Here is a 27,031-nt window from a genome sequence, read left to right on the forward strand (position 1 = left end):
TGATCTTGTCTGGGTTCTTTTATGTGTTTGTAAGTTAACTGAATATAAACTGGACTATGATGTCTTCAGCTGGATCAACTGGTTCTCTTCACTGTGGTCTTCTATCCTCTGTTGGCCTACCCTGGATTTGATCAAGATAAAACTTGAGATCTTGACTCAGAATTGGCATTTTGTCACTTTGATCAATTTTTTATTGGGTATAAAACTACCCAAAATCACCTCAGATTCCCGAAACTCATTTTGATGTGGGTAACAGCAATCATCCTAGTACAAAAAATTATGGATACAGAGTGGACAGCATAACTGTGAACATTTTAAATTTAAATTATAGGATTTGTATTTGTAAGAAAATAGACCGTCATAAGCATCTCAGAACAGCCTGTACTAACATTAAACAACAAACCAGGAATCAAACTTATTCCTGTTATTATAATAAAATAACAGTACAGGAAATAGAATTTCAAGAATAATGGAGATTAGCAGTGTATAACACTGAGAGATTATGTGGGATTAAGATCCCCTGAAGGAAGGTCCTAAATCAATAAAAATATGGAGAGATTTTGGTTTGGTGTGAGTTTGAAAACCTGTGCATTCCAGTTTGAGAATTTCAGAAGCACTGAAAAAAACCATGGATTTTTCCCTTATGAGTGCTAAAATGCTCATTTAATAGACAACTGTATATACCTTTTGCCCTATATGTTCTATTAACTCTAGCAGCTCTGGGCAGTAGAAACATGGAGTCGGTAAGATTCATTCTCTTGGTGTGTTATAGATTGACCTAGGATTGGACCCATCTAGACAGTATTTCTCCATTCATTCTCCTTGACCTTGACATCACCCTGCAAGGGGAGTACAATAGGAAGTCAGTTTGACTCCTCATATTTTTACCTTCATCAACTAAGCCTTTTCCATCATAATGTCTGACTTTATGTGTCTGAAACAGGTTTTATTTAACATGTGCTGTCCCCAAACCCTATGGATAGCTACTTTGGAGTTACAAAAGAAGTAAAGGATTTGACTCTGGATCCTAGATCAAATATGGCAACAACTAGAAAGGGAAATTAGTGCATCATGTTACGGAACTCCGAGGGGCTTGACCACAGAACTGCACTTCATCTTTTAGGGGCTGGCTCAAAAGAAAGTATTCTTGTACCCATTCAGGCAGATGTGATGGCTCTCCCCTGTGAATTATACCCAAACCCCAAAGAGTTCTTGATATAGCCTCCTATTTTCACATTGATTATGCAAGATTTGTAACTGTTTATTTGCATATTTTCTTCATAAAACTTTGAGTTTTTTTTAATGTATATATCTTTAGTTGTCAATGGATCTTTTTTATTTTATTTGTTTGTATGTGGTATGGAACCCAGGGCCTCACACATGCCAGGCAAATGCTGTACCACAACTCCAGCCCTATCAGCTTCTTGACATTAGAGTTTATACTTACCATTTGACTCTGCAGAGACCACCAGCATAAATCCTAGAACAGTTAGTTATTCAATGCAGTCTTAAATGCTTTTTATAAAACATAGATCTGAACCTTTCACATCTACAGTTAAAAACCTTTCAATAGTCCCTTCATATTATTCTCAGTGAAGGATAAACTATTACCATGACTCATATGTCTTTAATGCCATAGTCTCATCTCTTGCCCTACCCAGTCTATATATCTTAGCAGAATACAGAGAATTCTGTTTTTAGCCACAGGAAACAGCTAATAATTCCACAAATCAATCAGTCTTGGTTCTGTCCTCTTTGTCACTGGAATGTCTTACGTATTTTCCCTTGTGTCTATTCATTCCTTATTCAGTAAATATTTAGTTTTCCTCCAACGTAGGACTGTACCTCAGCATTTCATCATTTGAGCAGAAGGTACACACATGTGTTTGGTATGAGTTTTACATGTTTATCTTCCCCACCTAAGGGCAAAGGGCCCATTCTTATTCATTTCTGTTTTTCCAGCATGTAGTAGAATAGGAATCCAATAACGTTTTTTGAATGAAATAATTAAGGCATATTATTGAATTAGTGAATGCAATTTAGAACAAAACTCTGCAGGAAAAGCTGTCAGAATGAGAAAAAGAAAACCATTTTTTGGGTCTGTATTTTGGTGGATATTTATCCTGAGTAGGGAGAAAAATGTGTCTCCCATGAATGATCATATTTTTCTTCCATCATTTTGCTCATACCCTTGTTTGATATGCTAAACTTCTCTTGATGAGCATGTTCTGCTCCATTCCCCTTCTACCTCTTTTGGCTGCCTTCTCACATGTTTTCAGTGAGGGAGTAGAATCTTCTAATGTGTAATCTACAAGGCATTGCTTTATTATGTCTGTCAGACTACAGTGTCAGTGTGAAGATTTTGACAATTTCTAGTACCAAGACCACAGGTGCAGTTAATTAACAAACTTTGTTGGTTCCCTGTGACTCCTGAACATCAGTTGTAATAGATGGAGGATTCTTTTGCACATACTGATATCTATACTCCAAATTCATGTTTTTGACACATCAGTCACAGGATTATCTGGCATTATTTGAGGAAGTTGGATGGTAACTTGTAGGTTTACATGGGCAGGAGGCTTATTATTATATTATAATTATATAATTATATAATTATTAATTATAATATAATAATAATAATTATTATTATTATTATTTTATGAGTGTGAATATATATAATTCATACATATATATGTATATAAGACTTTGTATATGAATATATATGTTCTTACACATGCATATTTATGTACACACAAGTATGTATCTATGTCATATATATAGACACATCAACATATACATATATGTGTGTAATATTTATTATTTCCTGAACATGTCATCATGGCAATTATATTTAATCCCAACAACCACTCTATCAGATACCTATGATTTTCCTCTTTATAGATGGGGAAAACAGGCTCAAAAAGATGAAAACACATGTTCAAAGCCACACGGTGAGAAGTAGTCTTGGAAATCCGATGTTTCTTTACTCAGTGTACAGAAGCAGATTGGGCTTAAGCAAGATATAAAAGCATGGAGTATGACTCTGAAGCAAAGTAGCCAAGTGGTCCACCATTTCAACCCTATCTCATCCCCATGTGATCTCTATGACCTTAGCTATGTCACAACAGTCAGTAAAATTCACCCTAAACTGCTGGGTAAGTCCTCTTGGGCCACACTAGCCTGGCTACCTGATGACACTATAATGAGACAGTTTTCCTCCCCTTGGTCATGCTCCACAATTGTGTATATTCTGTAGTATCAGAACAGGTTAGTAATAAGTGGATGTCTCAAAAAGAGTTACGAACATCACTCACATGAAAATTACTCATGCCTAACTTAAGCTATGAAACTCTTTTTTAAAATTGAAATATAACTAGTGATAGCATGAAATAGAATGAATGATTTGAAAAATAAGGAAAGAAGGAAAAAGATAGCAAGGGAATGCTCAATTGAACCAAAAATGTTAAAAAAATAATAAGCATAAATAAAATGAATAATGAAAAAATAACCAACAAAAGACAAAAATAAAAGTCACTGGGTGTAAATGAAGCCATATAAAACTCTAAAAGCAGAAAATTGAATAGAGATTTGTCCTAATTGAAGACTATCATAAAACTACAATTATTAAATCTATGGTAGACTATCCCCAGAGTAAAGACATAGACTTGTGAAAGTGAAATAGAAGCCTCCAAATAAATCTAAGCATATAAGAATTTATTTTTGAAATCAGAAAGGAAAGAAATGACTAACTCAATAAATTATGGTAGAACAACACATTAACCTTTTGGAAAAAAAAATACATTATGTTGTCTCTTCATGTTTTGTACTAAAATTCCTAATGAGTTAAAAGAAAAATTAAATTTTAAATTAGGGAAATTTCAAATATATATAAAATAATATAAAAAACCTCTAAAGATCTATCACTAAAATGAAGTACAGATTAACACTTTGTCATCCTTCAGATCTTCCTTTTTTTTTTTGATTTTGATAAATGTAACATAAATGTAGTAAATTCCTGTCTTTTTTCCTTCTCCTTTCTCCTAGAAATCAATGCTTCTGAAATCAATGGATATTATTCCCATGTATTTCATATTTTTATCATTCATGTGTTACATTAAAATGTATTTTTGTTTTGTGTAATAATTCTGGTTCTTTCGACTAGACATAGTTTTGGATGTTTACCAGATATAATGTTGACTGCCCCTCTACTGCATTCATTTAAATGGTGAATAGTATTCTTTCATACTATATAGTTACAATTGATCCATACTCCTGAGTTAAGTTATTTAAGACTTTGGTTTGTTTCTTCTCTTTTCTTATTTTAATATGGGCACAGGGCTTGGCACATCCTAGGTGAGCACTTTACCACTGAGCTACATCCCCAACCCTTTGTTTATTTTGCTGTTACAAATGAACAGTGCTATAGTGCACATCTTTGAGGATGTCTCCTTATGAAATGTGCAAGTTATGTCTTTGAAGAGTCACAGTTTATAAGCACCTATATATAACTTTATTTCATTGTCACATTCCTCTAAGAGGCTCTTTTATTTTACATTCTCACCAGCTATATTCAAATTCACTCTTTGTCACATAATTTCCAGCATTTTATTTTATTTTATTTTATTTTTAATTTTTAAAATTTTATTTTTTCTAATTAGTTGTACATGACAGTAGAATGCATTTATTACATTTTGATAGATCATACATAAATAGAGTGTAATCTCTCATTTTTCTGATTAAACATACTGCAGGATCACATCAGTCATGCAGCCATACATGTACATGAGGTAATGATGTCTGTGTTTCACCCTACTATATCATTCCTTCCCCCATACCCCTCCCCTACCCTCCACTCCCCTCTACCTAATATAAAGTAACTCTATTCTTCCCTATCCCCACCCCTCTCACTGTGAATTAGTTTCCACATATCAGAGAAAACATTTGGCCTTTGGTTTTTTGGGTTTGGCTTATTTCACCTAGGATGATATTCTCTAACTCCATCCATTTACCAGCAAATGCCAGAATTTCATTCTTTAAAGGTGAATATTCTGTCATATATATATATAAAGAAAATGTGGTCCATTCATCTGTTGAAGGGCATCAAGGTTAGGGAATCTAGGTTGATTCCATAGTTTAGCTATTGTGAATTGAGCTACTATAAACATTGATGTGGCTCTGTCACTGTAGTATGTTGATTTTAAGTCCTTTGGGTATAAACGGAGGAGTGGGATAACTGGGCCAAATGGTGTTTCACTTTTCAAGTTTTCTGAGGAATCTCCATACTGCTTTCCATAATGGTTGCACCAATTTGCATTCCTACCAGCAATGTACGAGTGTAACTTTTCCACCACATCCTCACCAACATTTATTGTTGTTTGTATTCTTGATAATTGCCATTCTGACTGGAGCGAGATGAAATCTTAAAGTAGTTTTGATTTGCATTTCTTTAATTGCTAGAGATGTTGAACATTATTTTATATATTTGTTGAACAATTGTATATCTTCTGTGAAGTATCTGCTCAGTTCCTTAGCCCATTTATTGATTGCATTATTTGTCTGTTTGGTGTCAAGTTTTTTGTGTTCTTTATATAACCTAGAGATTAATGTTTTATCTGAGGTGCATGTGGTAAAGATTTTCTCCCAGTCTGTGTGTTCTCTCTTTACATTATTGATTGTTTATTTTCCTGAAAAGAAGCTTTTTAGTTTGAGCCCATCCCATGTATAGATTCTTAATTTTACTTCTTGTGCTTTAGGAGTCTTCTTAAGGAGTCAGGTCCTAGGATGACGTGGTGAAGATTCAGGCCTATTTTTTTCTTCTAGTAGTTGCAGGGTCAACTAAGTGCCTAAGTTTTTGATTCACTGTGAGTTGAGTTTCTTTCATGCAGGGCGAGAGATGAGGGTTTAATTTCATTTTGTTACTTGTGGCTTTTTTCCTAGCACCACTTGTTGAATAAGCTATCTTTTCTCCTGTGAATATTTTTGGCACCTTTGTAGTATGAGATACCTGTATTTTGTGGGTTTCTCTCTGTGTCTTCTATTCTGCACCATTGGTCTACATGTCTGTTTTGGTGCCAATACCATGCTATTTTTATTACTATAGCTTTGTAGTATATTGTAAGGTATGGTATTGTGATGTCTTCTACTTCACTCTTCTTGATAATATTGCTTTGACTATTCTGGGTCTCTTACTTTTCCAAATGAATTTCATGATTGCTTTTTCTAGATCTATTAAAATGTCATTAGGATTTTAATAGGAATTGCATTAAATTTGTATAATGCTTTTGGTAGTATGACCATTTTGACAATATTAATTCTGCCTATCAAGGAGCATGGAAGGGCTTTCATTTTCTAAGGTCTTCTTCAATTTCATTTTTTAGTGTTCTGTAGTTTTCATTGTAGAGGTCTTTCACCTCTTTTGTTAGATTGATTCCCAAGTATTTTAGTTTTTTAGAGGCTATTGTGAATGGGGTAGTTTTCTTAATTTCTCTTTCAGTGAATTCATTACTGATGTATAGGAATGCATTCGATTTATGGGTATTGATTTTATATCCTGCTACTTTGCTGAATTTTTTATTAGTTCTAGAGGTTTTTTGGTGGAATATTTGGATCTTCCAAATATAGAATCATATCATTGGCAAATAGTGGTAGTTTGAGTTCTTCTTTACATATTTGCATCCCTTTTATTTTTTTCTTCTAATTGCTCTCGCTAGAGTTTTAAGGACAGTGTTGAATAAAAGTAGTGAAAGAGGGCATCCTTGCCTTGTTCCAGTTTTTAGAGGGAATGCTTTCAATTTTTCTGTTTAGAATTATGTTGTCCTTGGGTTTAGCATATATGGCTTTTATGATGTTGAGGTATGTTCCTACTATCCCTAGTTTTTCTAGTGTTTTGAACATGAAGGGGTGCTGTATTTTGTCAAATGCTTTGTCTGCATCTATTGAGATGATCATGTGATTCTTGTTTTTAAGTCTATTGATATGATGAATTATGTTTATTGATTTAGGTATGTTGAACCAACCCTGCATCCCTGGGATGAACCCCACTTGATTGTGGTGCACTATCTTTTAAATATGTTTTTGTATGCGAGTTGTCAGAATTTTATTGAGAATTTTTGCATCTATGTTCATCAGGGATATTGGTCTGAAGTTTTTTATCCTTGATGTGTCTTTGGTTTTGTTATCAGAGTGATACTAACTTCATAGAATGAGTTTGGGAGGGTTCCCTCCCTTTCTATTTCATGGAATAATTGAAGAAGTATTGATGTTAATTCTTCTTTGAACTCCCCTGAGAATCTGCCTGGTCCTGGGCTTTTCTTAATTGGTAGGCTTTTAATGGCATTTTCTATTTTATTACTTGAAATTGTTCGGTTTAAATCATATATGACCTCCTGATTCAGTTTAGGTAGGTCATGTGTCTGTAGAAATTTGTTAATGCCTTCAATATTTTCTATTTTATTGGAGTATCAATTTTCATAATAGTTTCTAATTATCATCTGTATTTCAGTTGTGTCTTGTGATATTTCCTTTTTTACCATGTATTTTAGTAATTTGGGTTTTCTCTCCTTTTTACTTCATTAGTGTGGATAGGGTTTATCAATTTTATTGATTTTTTTTTCAAAAAACCAACTTTTTTTGTCAATTTTTTCAATTGTTCCTTCCGTTTCAATTCCATGGATTTCAGTTCTGATTTTAATTATTTCCTGTCTTCTATTGTTTTTGACATTGATTTGTTCTTCCTTTTCTAGGACTTTGAGATGTAATGGTAGGTATTTAATTGTTGACTTTTTATTCTTTGAATGTATGAGCTCAATGCAATGAACTTTCCTCTTACTAGTATCCCAGAGATTTTGGTATGTTGTATTGGTATTGTCATTTACCTCTAAGTATTTTTTCATTTCATTCTTGATTTCTTCTACTATTAATTTATCACTCAATAGTGTATTATTTAGTCTCCATGTGTTAGAGTAGTTTCTATTTTTTATTTTTTTGTTGCTTTCTAATTTCATTCCATTATGATCTGATAGAATGCAGGGTATTATCTCTATTTTTTTGTATTTACTAAGAATTGCTTTGTGGCATAAGATATGGTCTATTTTATAGAAGGATCCATGTGCTGCCAATAGAAAAAGTGCATTCACTCCTTGATGGATGAAATATTCTATATATGTCTATTAAGTCTAAATTATTGATTATATTATTTAGTTCTATAGTTTATTTAGTTTTTGTTTAAAAAAATCTATCCAGTAGTAAGAGAGGTATTTTAAAGTCACCCAGTATTACTATGTTGTGGTCTATTTGATTTTTAAAATTGGGAAGGGTTTGTTTGACGTACATAGAGGATGCTCCATTATTTAGGGCATAAATATTTACAATCATTGTGTCTTGCTGCTATATAATTAATTCCCTTCAGTAGAATGAAATGACCTTCTTTGTCCCTTCTGATTACCTTTGGCTTGAAGTCCACTTTATATGGTATGAGGATGGAAACCCCTGCTTGTTTGCACAATCCATATGAGTGACGTGTTTATTCCCATTCTGTCACCTTAGTTCTGTGGATGTCTTTGCTTATGAGGTGAGTCTCTTAGAGACAGCATGTTATTGGGTCTTATTTTTTAATCCAATCTTCAAGTCTATGTCTTTTGATTGATGAGTTTAGGCCATTAATATTCAAAGTTATAACAGATATGACTTGTACTCCCAGTAATTTTTATTTATTTCTGGCTTTTAATTTGATTTAGTTTCTCTTTTGACTATTCCTTTAGTGTGCTCCTCCCTTTGCTGGTTTTCACTTCTTTTTTTTCCACTTCATCCTCATGGAATATTTTGTTGAGACTGTTCTGTACTTCAGGTTTTCTAATTATGAATTCTTTTAACTTTTGTTTATCATGGAAGCCTTTTATTTCATCTTCAAATCTGGAACTTAATTTTGATGGATGTAAAATTCTTGGTTGGCATCCATTTTCTTTCAGAGCTTGAAATATGTTGTTCCACAACCTCCTAGCTTTGAGAATCTGGGGTGAGAAATCAGTAGAGATCTGATTTGGTTTTCTCTTGTACATAATTTCCTTTTTTTCTCTCGTGGTCTTTAAGATTGTATCCTTATTCTGTATTTCAGTCATTTTCATTGTAATGTGTCTTGGTGTTGGTCTGCTGTAGTTTTGTACATTTGGGGTCCTGTAAGACTCCTGTATTTGATTTTCCATTTCATTCTTTAGGTTGGTAAATTTTCTGATATCGTCATTGAAAAGATTGTGCATTCCTTTGGTTTGTATCTCTGCTCTTTCTTCTATCCCAATAACTCTTAAATTTGGTCTTTTCATGTTATCCTATAATTCTTGGAAGTTTTCTTCATGGACTCTTACCATCTTCTGTGCATGGTCAACTTTATTTTAAATATTAACTATTTTGTCTTCATTGTCTGAGGTTTTATCTTCCAAATGGTCTAATCTGTTGGTGATGCTATCCATTGAATTTATAATTTGATTTTGATTCCTTCATTTTGAGGATTTCTGCTTTTTTTTTTCACAATCTCTAACTATCGAAGTAATCTTTCACTTCCTGTATTTTACCTTGATTTTACTTTTTATACCATCCTTTACTTCACAGATCAGATTAACTGTGTACATTCTAAACTCCTTCTTGGTCATTTCTTCTATTACAAAGTCAGTGGCTTCTCATTTTGGGGCATCTTGGTTTGTTTGTGGCATTTTGTTACATTGTTTTTTTTCATGTTGCTTGTGTGTTTTCCCATCTAGTTGTATGGATCTGAGGCAGTACAGATTCTACCCTGTAGACCTATATTGCCCCTGAAGATTTCTGTATCCCACCTTTAAGAAGGAGACCAACATCAACAGTACCCACTGTAAACAATATACAACCTCAAATATAAGAGCTCCCAGCAAGGTGTCCACTGACCTCTCACTATAAACAGCAATGATGAATTCAATCACTGTCCACAATATAAACAGAAAATTTGCCAAACAAATTTACAATCTCAAATAGTGGCCAAAAAAAGAACAGAAGTAGTGCAGAACATGGTGTTCATGAGGGATGAAGAGAGAAGACAGAAGCAAAAATCCACAGCAAGAATGGAAGAGGAACAGAGATAGGGTGTCAGGTGAGGAAGAAGTAGAAAGGAAATCTAGGAAGAGAGATGAGTGAGAGGAAAAATACATATAAAGATAAAAAAGTTAAAAATGGAAGGGATCCAAGATGGCAAACTAGAGGGAGGCTGCATTCCTTGTTGCTCCATAACTCCAGTTTCAAGCAGAGGATATGTGTTTCTTGGTGAGGCAGTTTTTGCTGCTTATCGATTCCCTGGTGTTTACCCCATTTGTCTGCTGTGATGACCTGCAGTCTGCCAGCATATCAACGCCTTTTCTGAGTGCAGATTGCTCACTGTCAGGTGACTATTATCCACTATTTGCCAGCCTCTGGCTGGTCCATCGCCTGCCTTTCACCTATCCATCACCCAACGCATGAGGTTCACCTCCCGATCGTTCAACAACAGTCAGCAAACTGATCGCCGACCGCCAGTGGAGCACCAGCTGCCTGCTGTTGTGTGGAAGTTCTCTGTCACAGTACCTGCAGGTTTGATTACACGTGGCTGCCGCCATTTTGAGACGACAGCCAGGCCCCGTAGGACCCCTGGCAGGACTGACTGAGCCCCGTCTCCAGGATCCCTCAGCCTGACCAATCACTCCATGCGTCTGGGGCCTTCACATCGACTGACTACTCCCTGCCACCAGGACCCCCAGACCAACTGACTGCGACCTATCACCAGGACCCCAGACCGACTGATTACACTCGGCCTCCAGGATCCCACAACCACACAAAACACACTGGACCTCCAGGACCCCTGCCTGACTAACCGCATCCCGCCTCCAGGACCTCCAGCTGATCATGTCCACACCCTGAGCTGCAGCTCCCCATTTGCCAACACATTTCAAAGCCAGAGCGGCCATCTTGGATAATCCTGGAAGCGGTAGCTCTGATCTTTAGGTGGGGCAAATCCCATCCTGAGATGCCTTCTGGAGACTTGAAGTTCATTGTCAGGTACCTCTCATACATCAGGCTACTGAACACTGGGAGGTTTCATTACTATATGACTGTTATACTGTAGATTTTCTTTTTTCTCCTTATAGAAAAAAATTAAGTTTTTATTTCTTTACTTTTCTTGCTCTCTTTTCCTTTTGTTTATCTGTTCCCTCAGAGTCTCTATCTCCCTTTTTTGTATGCTAACATTCAATTTTTTTTATTACACTCTCACCTTTTCTATTATCTAGAACTTCTGTATAATCTTTTCTTATCCCATTAACAGCCACATTCTACATCCCTCTGCATCCTCTTTGTCCTCCATTTGAAACTGCAGACCTTATTGCAAATCTGTTTGTTTTATTGAAGATAATATTTGAATTCATTCTCTTTATTATGACAATTTTGTTATTGTCTTCATAGGGACTATTTGGTCTAGGATGCATAGTGTCTGAATTGGACACTGCTAATATTGTTCTCCCCTTAAAGAAAGGGCTTTGGAAACCTAGGGCCACTATAAGTTTATAGGGGGAAATCTGCAATACCCCAGATCTGCACTGTTAGAGGGGAAGATACATGAACAACATGAAAAAACAAGGAAATAAAATGATCCAAACAAATCTAGATTCTATATTAATAGAATCCAATGACAGTATGTTAGAAGAAATGTCAGAAAAGGATTTAAGATTATACATGATTAAGATGATTCACGAAGCAAAGGATGAGATAAGAGAGCAAATGCAGGCAATGAATGATAATACCAATATGGTGAAAGCAGTTGCAGGAAGCCAAAGATCATTTCAACAAAGAGATAGAGATTCTCAAACAAACCAAACAGAAATCCTTGAAATGAAGGAAACAATAAACCAAATAAAAAACTCAATGGAAAGCATCACCAAAAGACAGACCACTTGGAAGACAGAACCTCAGACAATGAAGACAAAATATTTAATCTTGAAAATAAAGTTGCCAAGACAGAGAAGATGATAAGAAATCATGAACAGAATCTCCAAGAATTATGGGACATCATGAAAAGAGCAAATATAAGGATTATTGGGATTGAGGAAGGCACAGAGATACAAACCAAAGGAATGAACAACCTATTCAATGAAATAATATCAGAAAATTCCCAAACCTGAAGAATGAAATGGAAAATCAAATACAAGAGGCTTACAGAACACCAAATGCACAAAATCACAACAGATCCAACCAAGGCACATTATAATGAAAATGCCTAACATTCAAAATAAAGATAGGATTTTGAAGGCCACGAGAGAAAAGCATCAGATTACATATAGGGGGAGACCAATACTGATAGCAGCCGACTTCTCAACCCAGACTCTAAAAGCTAGAAGGGCCTGGACCAACATATTTCAAGCTCTGAAAGAACATGGTTGCCAACCAAGAATCCTATACCCAGAAAAACTAACCTTCATATTTGAAGATGAAATAAAATTCTTCCATGATAAACAAAAGTTAAAAGAATTTACAAATAGAAAGCCTGCACTGCAGAGTGTTCTCAACAAAATATTCCATGAGAAGGAAATGAAAAACAACAATGTAGGTCAGCAAAGGGAGGAATTACCTTAGAGAAAAACCACTCAAAGGAGAAACCAAGCCAACTTAAAAACCAAAAATAAGCAATATGACTGGGAATACAAATCATATCTCAATAATAACCCTGAATATTAATAGCCTAAACTCAATAATCAAAAAACATAGACTGACAGAATGGATTAAAAAGAGAGACCCAATAATATGCTGCCTGCCAGAGACTCATCTCATAGAAAAAGACATCCACAGACTAAAGGTGAAAGGATAGGAAAAAACCTACCACACACATGGACTCAGTAAAAAAGTGGGGGCTTCCATCCTTATATCAGATAAAGTGGACTTCAAGCCAAAGTTAGTCAGAAGGGATAAAGAAGGACATTTCATACTGCTTAAGGCAACCATAAATCAGGAAGACATAATGAAAGCATATATTTATGCCCCAAACAATGGTGCATCCCTGTACATCAAATAAATCCTTCTCAATTTCAGGAATCACATAGACCACAACACAATAATTCTGGGTGACTTTAACACACTGCTGTCACCACTAGATAGATCTCCCAAACAAAAATCGAACAAAGAAACCATGGAACTCAATAACACAATCAATAACCTAGACTTAATAGACATATATGGAATATTCCATCCATCAACGAGTGTATTCACTTTCTTCTCAGCAGCACTTGGAACCTTCTCGAAAATAGACCATATGTTATGCCACAAAGCAGCCCTTAGGAAATGCAAAAAAATAGAGATACTGCCTTATGTTCTATCATAATGGACTGAGAGTAGAAATCAATGACAAAATAAAAAACAGAAATTACCCCAACACCTGGAGACTAAATAATATGCTATTGAATGAAACATGGATAACAGAAAACATCAAGGAGGAGATAAAAAATTCTTAGAAGTCAATGAGAATGTTGATACAACATATCAAAATCTCTGGGACACTATGAAAGCGGTACTAAGAGGAAAATTCATTGCATGGAGCGCATTCCAGAAAAGAATGAAAAGTCAACAACTAAATGACCTAACATTATAGCTCAAAGCCCTAGAAAAAGAAGAACAGAATAACAGCAAAAGTAGTAGAAGACAGGAAATAATTAAAATCAGAGCTGAAATCAATGAAATTGAAACAAAAGAAACAATTCAAAAAATTGACAAAACAAAAAGTTGGTTCTTTGAGAAAGGAAACAAAATAGAGAAACCCTTAGCCACACTAACAAAGAGAAGGAGAGAGAAAACTCAAATTATTAAAATTCATGATGAAAAATGAAATATCACGACAGACACCACTGAGATACAGAACATAATGAGAAGCTACTTTGAAAATCTGTATTCCAACAAAATAGAAACTACTGAAGACATTGACAAATTTCTAGAGACATATGCTCCTCCCAAACTGAACCAGGAGGACATACACAATTTAAACAGATCAATATCAAGCAATGAAATAGAAGAAGCCATTAAAAACCTACCATCCAAGAAAAGCCCAGGACCAGACGGATTCTCAGCTGAGTTCTACAAGACCTTCAGAGAAGGTCTCATTCCAATACTTCTCAAAGTATTCCAGGAAATAGAAAAGGAGGGTACCCTACCAAACTCATTCTATGAAGCTAATATCACCCTCATACCCAAACCAGGCAAAGACACATCAAGGAAAGAAAATTTTAGATCAACATCCTTAATGAATATAGATACAAAGATCCTTAACAAAATATTGGCAAACCGTATCCAAAAGCATATTAAGAAAATTGTGCACCATGATCAAGTGGGGTTCATCCCTGGAATGGAAGGTTGGTTTAACGTCTGTAAATCAATAAACACAATCCATCATGTCAATAGACTTAAGGATAAGAATCATATGGTTATTTCAATTGACACAGAAAAAGCATTCGACAAAATACAACACCCCTTCATGCTCAAAACACTAGAAAAAATAGGGATAGTAGGAACATACCTGAACATTGTAAAGGCTATTTATGCTAAGCCCATGGCCAACATCATTCTTAATGTAGAAAAACTGAAACCATTCCCTTTGAAAATGGTAACAAGACAGGGATGTCCTCTTTCACCACTTCTATTCAACATTGTCCTTGAAACTCTAGCCACAGCAGTTAGGCAGACTAAAGAAATTAAAGGGATACGAATAGGAAAAGAGGAACTTAAGCTGTCACTATTTGCTGATGACATGATTCTATATTTAGAGGATCCAAAAACCTCCTCCGGAAAACTTCTAGACCTCATCAATGAATTCAGCAAAATAGCAGGCTATAAAATCAACACACATAAATCTTAAGCATTTTTATATGCAAGCGACGAAACAGCTGAAAGGGAAATGAGGAAAACAACTCCATTTGCAATAGCCTCATAAAAAAAAAAAATACTTGGGCATCAATCTAACCAAAGAGGTAAAAGATCTCTACAATGAAGACTACAAAACATTGAAGAAAGAAATTGAGGAAGACCTTAGAAGATGGAAAGATCTCTCATGTTCTTGGATAGGCAGAATTAATATGGTCAAAATGGCCATACTACCAAAAGTGCTATACAGATTCAATGCAATTTCAATTTAAATCCCAATGATGTACCTTACAGAAATAGAGCAAGCAATCATGAATTCATCTGGAAGAATAAGAAACCCAGAATAGCTAAAACAATCCTTAGCAGGAATAATGAAGCAGGGGGTATCGCAATACCAGAACTTCGACTATACTACAAAGCAATAGTAACAAAAATGGCATGGTATTGGCACCAAAACAGACAGGTAGATCAATGGTACAGAATAGAGGACATGGACACAAACCCAAATAAATACAATTTTCTCATACTAGACAAAGGGGCCAAAAATATGCAATGGAGAAAAGATAGCCTGTTCAACAAATGGTACTGGGAAAACTGGAAATCCATATGTAGCAGAATGAAACTAAACCCCTATCTCTCACCCAACACAAAAATCAACTCAAAATGGATCAAGGACCTGGAAATCAGACCAGAGACCTTGTATCTTATAGAAGAAAAAGTAGGTCCAAATCTTCACCTTGTTGGCTTAAGATCAGACTTCCTTAACAGGACTCCCATAGCACAAGAAATAAAAATAAGAATCAACAACTGAGTTAGACTCAAACTAAATAGTTTTCTCTCAGCAAAGGAAACTATCAGCAATGCAAAGAGAGAGCCTACAGAGTGGGAGAATATCTTTGCCACTCAATTCAGATAGAGCACTAATTTCTAGAATATATAAAGAACTCAAAAAACTCTACACCAAGAATACAAATAACCCAATCATCAAATAGGCTAAGGATATGAACAGACGCTTCACAGAAGAAGATCTACAAGCAATCAACAAGCATATGAAAAAATGTTCACCATCTTTAGTAATAAGAGCAAATCAAAACTACACTAAGATTCCATCTCACTCCAGTTAGAGTGGCGATTATTAAGAATACAAGCAACAATAGGTGTTGAAGAGGATGTGGGGAAAAAGGTACACTCATACATTGCTGGTGGGGCTGCAAATTAGTGCAGCCACGCTGGAAAGCAGTGTGGAGATTCCTTAGAAAACTTGGAATGGACCCACTATTTGGCCCAGCTATCCCACTCCTCAGCCTATACCCAAAGGACTTAACATCAGCATACTACAGAGATACAGCCACATCAATGTTCATAGCTGCTCAATTCACAATAGCCAGACTGTGGAACCAACCTAGATGTCCTCCAATTGATGAATGGATAAAGAAACTGTGGTGTATATATATACGATGGAATATTACTGAGCTATAAATAATAATAAAATTATGGCATTTGCAGGCAAATGGATGAAATTGGAGAATATCATGCTAAGTAAGTAAGCCAATCTCAAAAATCCAAAAGACGAACGATCTCACTGAGAAGCTGATGATGACACATAATGGGGGTTGGGAGGGGGCAAGAATGGAGGAAGGAGGGACTGTATAGAGGGAAAAGAGGTGTGGGAGGGGTAGGGGGGAAGGAAAAAATAACAGAATGAATCAAACATCATTACCCTATGTAAATGTATGACTACGCAAATGGTATGCTGTTACTCCATGTATAATCAGAACCAACATGTATCCCATTTGTTTACGATAAAAATAAATTAAAATTAAAAAAAGTTAAAAATGTAAGATTATATAGCAGAACTGCAAAACACCTGCATATATCACTGTCTGCAATAAAGTGATATACAAAAAAACACCCTGTTCTAAATATGGAGAGCGATGTCAGAGAAGAAAAAATAAATATAAAATAAATCTTGGTGGAAAACTAAACAACTGTTTCTGTCAGCTTCCAAGAACTTCTCAGCCCTGTTTCTGACTTCCCACCAGACTGCATGGTCCATACAGGCCCTGAGAGGTCCAGTCACTATCTCACCAATCTGGGCCTTAGATGTCCTGGATTCAGCCTCATTTCAATCCCAAGATCTCACTGCCACTGGAATTTGGAGAGAGACCACCAAGGGATAAACAAACCTGAGAGACAGTAGCTAGCTGGTGGCCACCTGCACTCCCAGAAGGAAGGCCCCAGGTGCAGCCAAACCCATAAGCGCCCCAACACTGACTGCAGGTCCTGGTCAGTGTTCCCAGACAGGGTCAGCTACACTACAAGATGGCAGAGGCAGCAATCCCACTGGCACCCCAAAGCTCTGTCCCCAGGCTCTGGCCAATGTCTCAAAATGGATGTGGCTGCATGCAACCAAACCTGGAGTCTTCCTGGCAGTGGACCTCTGGGCAGTGGTGGAGGTGGTAGTAGTGGGGATCAGTGTCAGCAGGCAGGGAATCAGCAGCAGCGGTGGTGGCAGTGGCAGCTGTGACTGCAGCTGCATCTGCACCAGCGAGAAGACCTCCAGATGACCTCCAGGGAGTGGCAAGAGTTTTGGTAGCAGTGGTGTTGGCAATAGCAGCAGCAGTGGAAGCAGTGTAGATGGCAGCTGTACATCCGAAGCAGCATCAAGGGCAGTAGACCTCTGGGTGATAGCAACTGCAACAGCATCAATAGCAGCAGCAGTTCCCGGAAAAAAGACCTGTGGGCACCTGCAGCAGTGGCCTCAGGGGCAGCTGTGCCCCAGCATTTTATTTTTTCAGATTTACTAATGTTGACTGATTTGATGGGAAATAAAGGAATTTCATTGTTTGAAAATGAAATTAAAAAAAAAAATTCTCAATTGCTAATGAGGTAATCATCCTTTTGCATATTTTTAGACCTTTCCATTTCTTCTGTAACTTATCTGTTTATAGTTTTGTCCGATTTGCTGTTGGATTATTGATCCTTATTTGTGATTTATAGGAATTCTTTATAACTCTTTCAAGTGTTAATCCTTATCACATTTCTTCAATCATTGGTTTTATTTTCATTTCTTTATGTTATCTTTTGGTATAATAATAATTTTGTAATGTGATCAAATGTATCTTTTCCATCATGATTATGCTTCTGATGCTTTTATGAAGACCTTACTCAGAGTCAATAAAAACTTCTATGTTTTACTTTGTACATTTTATTACTTAATCCATTTGAATTTATTTTTGTATTTGGTGTGATGTAAGGCTCTAATCAGTTTTTTTTTTTTTTTTCTGTATGAGTAACCCATTGACCCAGCATCATTCATTGATATTTCAATACCTGACCTGCAATGCCATTTCTGGTATACATTAAGTTTGTTCCTAGGGTCTTTGTTTTGATCCACTATTCTATCTCCATAGATCAGTAGCAATACAATTCATGTTATTTTAATTGCTATAACTTGACAGTAAGTTTTTTATTTTGTAAGTCTGTATTTGCAATTTTTGCTTTCTGCATTCACATAAAAATGTTATAATAGGCTTTTCAATTTTTCAATTTTTTTTGTGTTGGTATCTTTTAGTACTTGCTTTTACAAAATGTTAGTATTAGCAGTCTTTGATTTCTTTTGGTAATATAATTAGAAGTAGATATGAGAAATAATCAAATATACTACATTTTGACTTTGTAAGAGATGGAAAATTGTTTTTGTTTTTATTTAAAAGTTTTTCACTGGTACATTATGATTATACATAACAGTGGGTTCATTATGCCATATTTCTACTTGTACATAATTTGATTAATTTCATTTTCTAGTACTTCCCGTTTCCCTCTTCTCCTCCTTATCCCATGTACTTGCTCTACTCAGTTGATCTTCCTTCTATTATTGCTATTGTTAGTTTAATTAGTTCATTATGGTTTATGTGTATAATTCATTGTGGCATATTCCCACATAGATAGCATAATTTGGTACAATTCATTCCTAGTAATTCCTCCATTCCTTCTTCCCTGGGATCTTCAATTTTTATACACACACATACCCATTCTCACACTCCCTACTGAATTTTGGTGAATTACATTGATTCCAATAACTAGTCTTTAATATATGATATATTCGAGACACTTCCACTTGTTTAATAATCTTTGATTTGCCTTAATTTTTACAGTTTTGTGGTTAGAGGTCTTGTACTTTTTGTTAAATTTCTGTGTAGATATGTGATATTTTGAAACTAAAATAAATATCAAATGCCTTTACATTTTTATTTTCTTATTGAAATTAGTTCAGGAAATTTTTTTTTTTTTTGGTACTGTGGATCAAATTCAGGGGTGCTTTACCATCCCCTTTTTATTTTGAGACAGGATCTTGCTAAGTTGCTTAAGGCCTCTCGGAGTTGCTGAGACTGACTTTGAACTTGTGTTCCTCCAGCCTCAGCCTTCCAAATCAATGGGATTACTGGATATGATTAATTGTTTGATATTGATTTTGTATCAATGAATTCTAATAGTTTGCAGATCTTTTTAGGACACACTGCATATCTAATTATTCTGATTGTGTATATAGTAAAATTTTCTCATTCTTTACAATCCTTTTCCTTGCATTTGTTTTTATTGCCTTATGGCATTGACTAGAGAATTCTAGTACATGATTGACTAGAAATTGCAATAGTACTAAAAGACATTCTTTTCTTGTTCCCAAATTTAGGAAAAATGCATTACAGTTTTCATAATTAAATATGATGTTACTGTTTATTTCTTTTAAAAGAATTTCTATGGGTATTGTGGTAGTTAGCTTTTTGTCACTGTGACTAAAATACCTGAAAGGAACAACTTATAGGACAAAAGAAGTATTTTGGCTCAGAGTTTCAGAGCGTTCAGTCCATGGTTGTACAGCTCTATTTCATTAGGCTTAAAAGGTGAGGCAAAACATCATGGTAGAAGGACTGCTCAACTCATGTTGGAAAGGAGGAAGAGAGAAAGAGAGAGGGGAAGAAGTTGGGGAGAAGAGAATAAAAACCCTTTCAGGGCACACCCCAGTGACCTATTTCTTCCAACAAGTTCCCACCACCAAATAGTCCATTCGGTTATCTAATGGATTAATCCACTGATAAAGTCAGAGCCCTCATGACCCAATCATTTTCTAAAAGCTCTACCTCTGACCTTTGCTGGTTTGAAACCATGTATTAACCACATGACCTTTTGGGTGACATGCAGGTCTAAGCAACATTCATTTCCAGGCCCCTACATTCTCATACTTAGATCACAATGCAAAATACATTATCCATCTCTAAGAGTTTCTATAGTCTTAAAACTTCCAGGATTGCTAAAAAGTCTAAGTCCAAATTGTCCTCTGAAACTCAAAGCAAAACTCCTGGCTGCAAGCCCCTCTAAAAATCAAAAGCAAGTTATGTATATCCAATACATAATGGCACAGAGTAAACATTCCCCTTCCAAGAGGGAATAGATTTTAAAATCTTGAAATTTATAGTTGAAGCACCTGGTTTTATTCCCATAATCATTTTATATGAGATTTTACTTGAAATAGATACATACTGTTCCTGATAAAGGCTTTTCAATGATGATATCTTTAAAGCCATTATAGTTCCCATCAATGAGAACTATTCATACAATAAATTATTTAAATATTTAAACTATTTGAAATTACATTTAAAGCAGCATACAGCATTTCTTTCTTTCCTTTCAATCATAATTGCAATGTTGAAATTTCTTACAAAAATCAAATGATTTTCAAATCTAACCAAACTTTTGATAAATATTTTAAAATAGTAAAATATTTAAAAGTAATGATGAAGTTCTAAATTGCGGAATATACATGCATATTTAAAATAGTCCATGCAACTAGTTTTGGCAAGAATAGATGGGAAAATGAAATTAAACCTCTATCTCTCACCTTGCACAAAACTCAACTCAAAATGGATCAAGGACATAGTAATTAGACCAGAGACCCAGTACTTAATAGAAGACAAAGTAAGCCCAAATCTTCTTCATGTTGGCTTAGGATCAGACTTCCTCAACAAGACTCCCAAAGCACAGAAATCAAAGCAAGAATTAATAAATGGATGGACTCAAACTAAAAAGCTTTTTCTCAGCAAAGGATACAATCAAGAATGTGAAGAGAGAGCCTCTGAAGTGGGAGAAAATCTTTTCACACGCTTGTCAGATAGAGCACTAATCTCCAAAATTTATAAAAGACTTACAAAAGTATACACCAAAAATACAAAGAGCCCAATCAATAAATGGGCCAAGGAACTAGACAGACACTTTACAAAAGAAGACAATTAATAAATATATGAAAATTAATGTATGGCAATTAATAAATATATGAAAAAGTGTTCAACATCTCTAGTAATTAGAGAAATGCAAATTAAAACAACTCTATGATTTCATCTTACTCCCATTAGAATGGCTATTATCAAGAATACAAACAATAATAAATGTTGGCGTGGATGTGGGGGAAAAGGCACACTTGTACATTGCTGGTGGAGTTGCAAGTTGATGCAGCCACTCTGGAAAGCAGCATGGAGAATCCTCAGAAAACTTGGAATGGACCCACCTATTGACCCAGTTATCCCACTCCTTGGTTTATACCTAAAGGACTTAAAAATCAGCATACTATAGTAACACAGCCACATCAATGTTTATAGCAGCTCAATTCACAATAGCTAGATTGTGGAACCAACCTAGATGCCCTTCAATTGATGAATGGATAAAGAAACTGTGGTATAGATACACAATCATTACTCAGTCATAAAGAAGAATAAAATTATGGCATTTGCAAATAAATGGATGGAATTGGAGAATATCATGGTAAGAGAAATAAGTCAATGACAAAAAAACGAAAGGCCAGATATTTGCTCTGATAAATGGAGAATGATATATAATGGGGGTAGGGGGAGTAGAGAGGGAGAGAAGAATGGGGGAACTTTAGATTATGTAGAAGGAAATGAGAGGGAGGGGGGTATAAAAATGGTGGAATGACAGACATCATTACCCTATGTACATGTATGATTACATGAATTGTATGAATCTACATTGTGTACAACCATAGAAACAAAATGATGTACCCCATTTGTATACAATGAATCAAAATGCAGTCTGTAAAAAATTAAAAGATAAATAAAAAAAGAGTAAATGGGAAATTTACTAGTGATTGGACAAAAGTATTGGATATATGGTAACACAGATAATTAAGGCCAATGCCTGGTACTGCATTTGATACTTCACCATACTCTTACTGACAATGGACTACTCCTTGGCCTACTGCTGGAATGGAGCTTGTCCTCCTCCACTAGCACCATGACCCTTGTTCAGAATGGGTAGTGCTCCAGGTCTCATGCACAGCTACTTTGAGGACTGTAACCCATTCTTTGCTTACCAGTGTGCCATAGATCATTATTTAAAGAACATTGATCTAAGGCACCATAATGCTAAAACAGGAAGCTGGGCTTAATGCTTAAATATAATGAGGAAGGCAAAAGAAAAGAACTGGTTTTATTTAAGACAAAGGAATAGGCTCAATAAATATTGAGCACCTATTCTGATTTAAGAACAATGTATCAGGTGATTTACTTACATAATCTCATATATTTTTAAAACAACTATTTTAAAGATACTGTTGCCATACCCATTTTGGATGTAAATAATCAATATCCACAAAAAATTATCTTGCATGATCTTGTGGAACTTGTGGGGAACTGGGTTTCAATCTTAGTTTATCTGACTAGTAATTTCATCGATGAAGTTGTTTCAAATTCTACCTAGCTACTTATTTGTACATGATTTCAGTTTACTTTATATCTCTTAACTTCATCTGTAAATAGAGGTAAAAAATAGTTACTGTATCAAAAAAGTTCATTTTATGCACACACACACACACACACATACATACATATCCTCAAAATGAATGTGATAATGCATCAGATGAGAGAGTCTCTGGGGTATTGTCCAAGCATCTGTAGTTTTAAAAAGCTATCGAGGTGATTCTAATCCACAAACAGGACATTCTAATATACAAAGTACTGAAATAATGTGAACAAAGAGCTTAACTCAGAATTTGGTACATAGTAAGTGCTCAGAAACTTAGTATTGTAGTTGTAGTAGTCATTACCATTACCTTATAGATACAATTTATTGTGGTGCATTTTGTGTAAATAAGAGATGATTAAATGTAAAATATGACAATGAGATTTCTTACAATGCCTACTTCCAAATACCTTTTATTCTTATCAGTACCCACCACCTTTTTCAATGACTAGAAAACATAAAAATGCATGGGAAGGGAATGGTAAGGGATGGTGTTAGTTTTTGAATGTGATGTCATAGAGGAAGTATGATCTTTATGGTAAGGATTCTTAAGAATTAAGTCCTACTTCTACCAGTTAATAGTTTTGAGATTTGGGTAGGGCAAGCCATTTAGCTTTTATTAGTTTTAATTTTTTCAATTGTCTAAAATTGAGCTAAGATAAACAACTTTGTATGAATGGACTAACTAAATGATACAGTATACTTAACACACCTGGGGACATAGTAAGATGTTAATAATAATTAATGTTCTACTTTATTTTCCATTTCTTTATTCCAGCTTCACATATGTACATCATTTCTTTATTGGATTTCTCCCTCTATTTGTCAATAATCTATATCCTGAAAGTACAGTATGGCAGCCAGGTTCACTGGAAATGGATTTGACACCTGGAATCTCAAAGGAAAAAAGGGGGATTAAGCCCTGTAAAGATCAAAGGCTATTTGTTCTTTTTTGATATTGATTTTTTTTCAAAATCAGACAGTAGCAAGACCTTGGGAGAAATAATTGAATTGACAACTAGCATGCATAGGTTTTAATAATGGAACAGCCTTGGACATTCTTGATGACTTAATTTAATGACAGAAGGGAGGTCTGAAACTGAAACGCCTGGAGTTGGGATCAATGACTGGGTATCTGAGGAGAAAAGAAAACAAAAATTATTCCTAAGAGCTTATTTCATGGAACAAAGCATTTTATGATCATTCCAAATGTGAGGCCATAGGAAATGGTGTTATTTTTCTTGTTTTAACAAAATAAAATTGTAAAGGCTTAAAATTTGCCATCATTTTTTTTATCCTTACTGAGAAAAATAAACTGGATTAAAGTTATGGTATTTTAGAATGTTGGTGAGCAACTGAAGGATTAAAATTATGAATATCTTATCTTTTGATCCCCTGGACTCAAATATCAATATTATCATTTATTAATTGCATGACTTTGAGCAAGTTAGGTAACCTGAAACTTTGTTTCCATGTTTTCAAAGTGAAGATGTTAACATTTATTAATTATAGTTACAGGAGAATATTTAAGATTTAAAATATATATGAAATCCCCTAGCACTTCACACAATACATAATCATATTATCAAATGAAATAATATATTATTAAATGAAATAATATCTAAATTTTGATGCTTCCATTGCTTTGTCTTTGTATTAAAAGTCTTTCCCTTTTTTTCTATCTATTCTGACTGGCCTACCTCTAGTTTTCATCTATCCTTTGGAGTACTTCAGTGGCCTTAAGTGTCTTCCAATCCCATACTTTGTTTCTATCACAATCTTTCCTTCCATTTTATGACAAAGTTTATTAAAACAAAAATCGGATTTCTTCTATATATACTACTGTCCTGGAAAGGCTTTGGACATTGAGAACTACACCCTACTCCCCTGTTTTAAAGGTATGATCCAGAGAGGGGAAGTAATGGCTTTAGAATTTCATGCAGAGATTAGGATTGAAACCTGGAACCTAGCCCACAGCAGAGGATAACAAAGGAGGTACAGAAGAGAACATATATCTCTTGGTCTAGTCAAAGGTTCAAGGTAGGTGGAGAAAACTTTTATTGTAATAATTTTGTACTTAGTTATTATCTTTAGTTTTGTTAAACTTAAAAATATTACTGTTACCCTCATGATAATATTGTTCATTTCCATGCATATTCTAGGTCAGTCTAGAGAGGGCAAATTTAAAATAACTAAAACTTACTTAGCATTCATGTTACCAAATGAAATTCCAAACCCTGCACATACATTAAGTTATTTAATTCCCATCTGAACTCCATGAGTTAGGTACTTCTAGGTTTCCGGTTTCCAAGGCTAATTGATAGGAAGTTAATTATACTAATTAATACTAAAAGAGTATAATCTCTAAATTTATATGCTTAGCTGGCATAACACATTGCAATCCTATGAGCACTATTTATCCTCACTACACTGTTGGCCACTAATCCATATGACTTCCTTTAACCTTCTTTATTATTTTCTGTCTTAATTATCAGGAAATGGCAATGTGCATAGTGTAGCCTTTTGATAAACTTTTTTTTTCTCTCTCTCTCTTTCTTTTTAGAGAGTCATTTTCAACATTGTTAACTTCAGTAAAACCAAGAGTCTTTATAGAGATGGAATGGCCCCTATGGTGAAATCTACCAGCAGACCAAAATGGTAAGTGACTCACAGAATGGAATTGCTTTCTGGTTAGGAATTTGACTCAGGGCTCAAATATATCTTTTGTATAAATAAGTTTTGTATAGATAAATTGTCAGCCTCATTGTCACTGACTAATACAAATAAGATGAGTTTCTGAGTGGGCTTTGTCTAGGTACTATACTTTGAGACTGTTGGGAGCATGGTCCCATGCTTGGAGTGACCAACCTGACCAACATTCTTTGATGAGGAAAGTTATAGCTTGATATTTGGTAAATAGTATTGTCCTGCTTGCCTTTTATCATGGTATCTTTGGAAGCATAATGTTAGTTCTCTTCTTTTTTTCCCTAGCCTAAGCATAGATAATGAATAGTAACCTAGGAACTATAATAAATTTCTTTTACTTTGTTTGGTTTTTGTCATATTTTTATATAGCTGTCGTATTTCTCATGGATGTTAAGGTTCTATTTGTTCCATCACTATAGTGAGGATGGGAGGGGTTGGCTAGGATTGCTTAATAAGAGTGCTGCTGCTGCTAATAATGATGATGACATTCATAGTAATAACTACTCTAGTTACTGAGATCTCATTCTTTGTCAGATGCTTTACTTTTTGCTGTTATGAGTTTCACACATTTGCAAGGAGATTTTAAATATTTCTGTATTGCAGATAAGAAATACGATACTAGGGAGAATTAAGTACCTTCTCAAGACCATGAATAGTAAGGGAAGAGGCCTGTGGCATTTATATTACCTCACTCTACCTTTCCAACCAATTCATCCATTCATCCATTCATTTATTCATTCAACATACATTGATTGAGTGCAACAAAATAAGAGTGTTTAAAGATAGAAGCCAAGTATTAATCATATACCACACAGTAGGTGTTAAGTGAATACTCATTGAACTAAATGGAATTCTTTATGAGAATTTATATGTAAAGTGCCTGGTACTTGCTAAGTGCTCAATAAATGTCATCTATTATTAATAGTATTATGTAAAACACTATACAAATGCAAGGAATTGTTAATATTATTCTAGCTTTGATCCCTGTTCAAATTTTAATGACTAGTGAGAAGATAGTCTCCAAATGTCTATATTTATAGAAAACTAGCAATTCATAAATATTGAATTGTGCTTTTATCTACAAATGATACTTGGCAATTTTATATAAATGCTAGGTTGAGAAGCTGAGGTTTATGAAAGTGCAGGCATTTGATGATGATAATGAAAACTGTTTATTAAAAGGTAAAAAAATCTCCCTCTGCATGTTTTTTGCTTTGCTGCATCAAATGAACTAAACTGCTACACCTTCCCTCAATCTCTTTCTGAAAGTGGTTTTGAACTGGTGATCATCCTGTCTCAGCCTCTTGAGCCACTGGGATTACAGGCGGGTACCACCACGCACAGCTTGCACCATGGCACCCTTTTAACTCCTTTGGTATTCCAAATAGGTCATGGGAAAACTTACATCAGGATAAACATTAAAAATATTAAATTGGCCAGGTACGGAGGCACAATCCTATAATCCCAGTGGCTGGAGAAGCTGAAGCAGAAAGATTGCAAGTTCAAAGCCAGCCTCAACAATTTAGCAAGGCTTTCAGCCACTTAGTGAGACCCTCAGCAATTTAGCAATATCCTGTCTCTAAAAATAACTATAAAAAAGGGCTGGGGATGTGGCTCAGTG

General features: G+C 35.0%; 1 protein-coding gene across 3 annotated transcripts in view; it reads left to right on the forward strand.

Annotated features, from left to right (window-relative positions):
• The window catches only part of LOC124985227 (BEN domain-containing protein 5), a 1,510,890-nt gene that overhangs the window by 754,547 nt on the left and 729,312 nt on the right, over positions 1-27,031 (forward strand). For all 3 annotated transcript variants that reach the window (XM_047553797.1, XM_047553787.1, XM_047553806.1), the window contains one exon: positions 25,268-25,362. In XM_047553797.1, the coding sequence (XP_047409753.1) occupies positions 25,268-25,362 (95 nt within the window). The remainder of the gene's footprint in view (positions 1-25,267; positions 25,363-27,031) is intronic.

Source organism: Sciurus carolinensis, chromosome 1 (assembly GCF_902686445.1).
Source record: "Sciurus carolinensis chromosome 1, mSciCar1.2, whole genome shotgun sequence".
Lineage (NCBI taxonomy): Eukaryota > Metazoa > Chordata > Mammalia > Rodentia > Sciuridae > Sciurus > Sciurus carolinensis.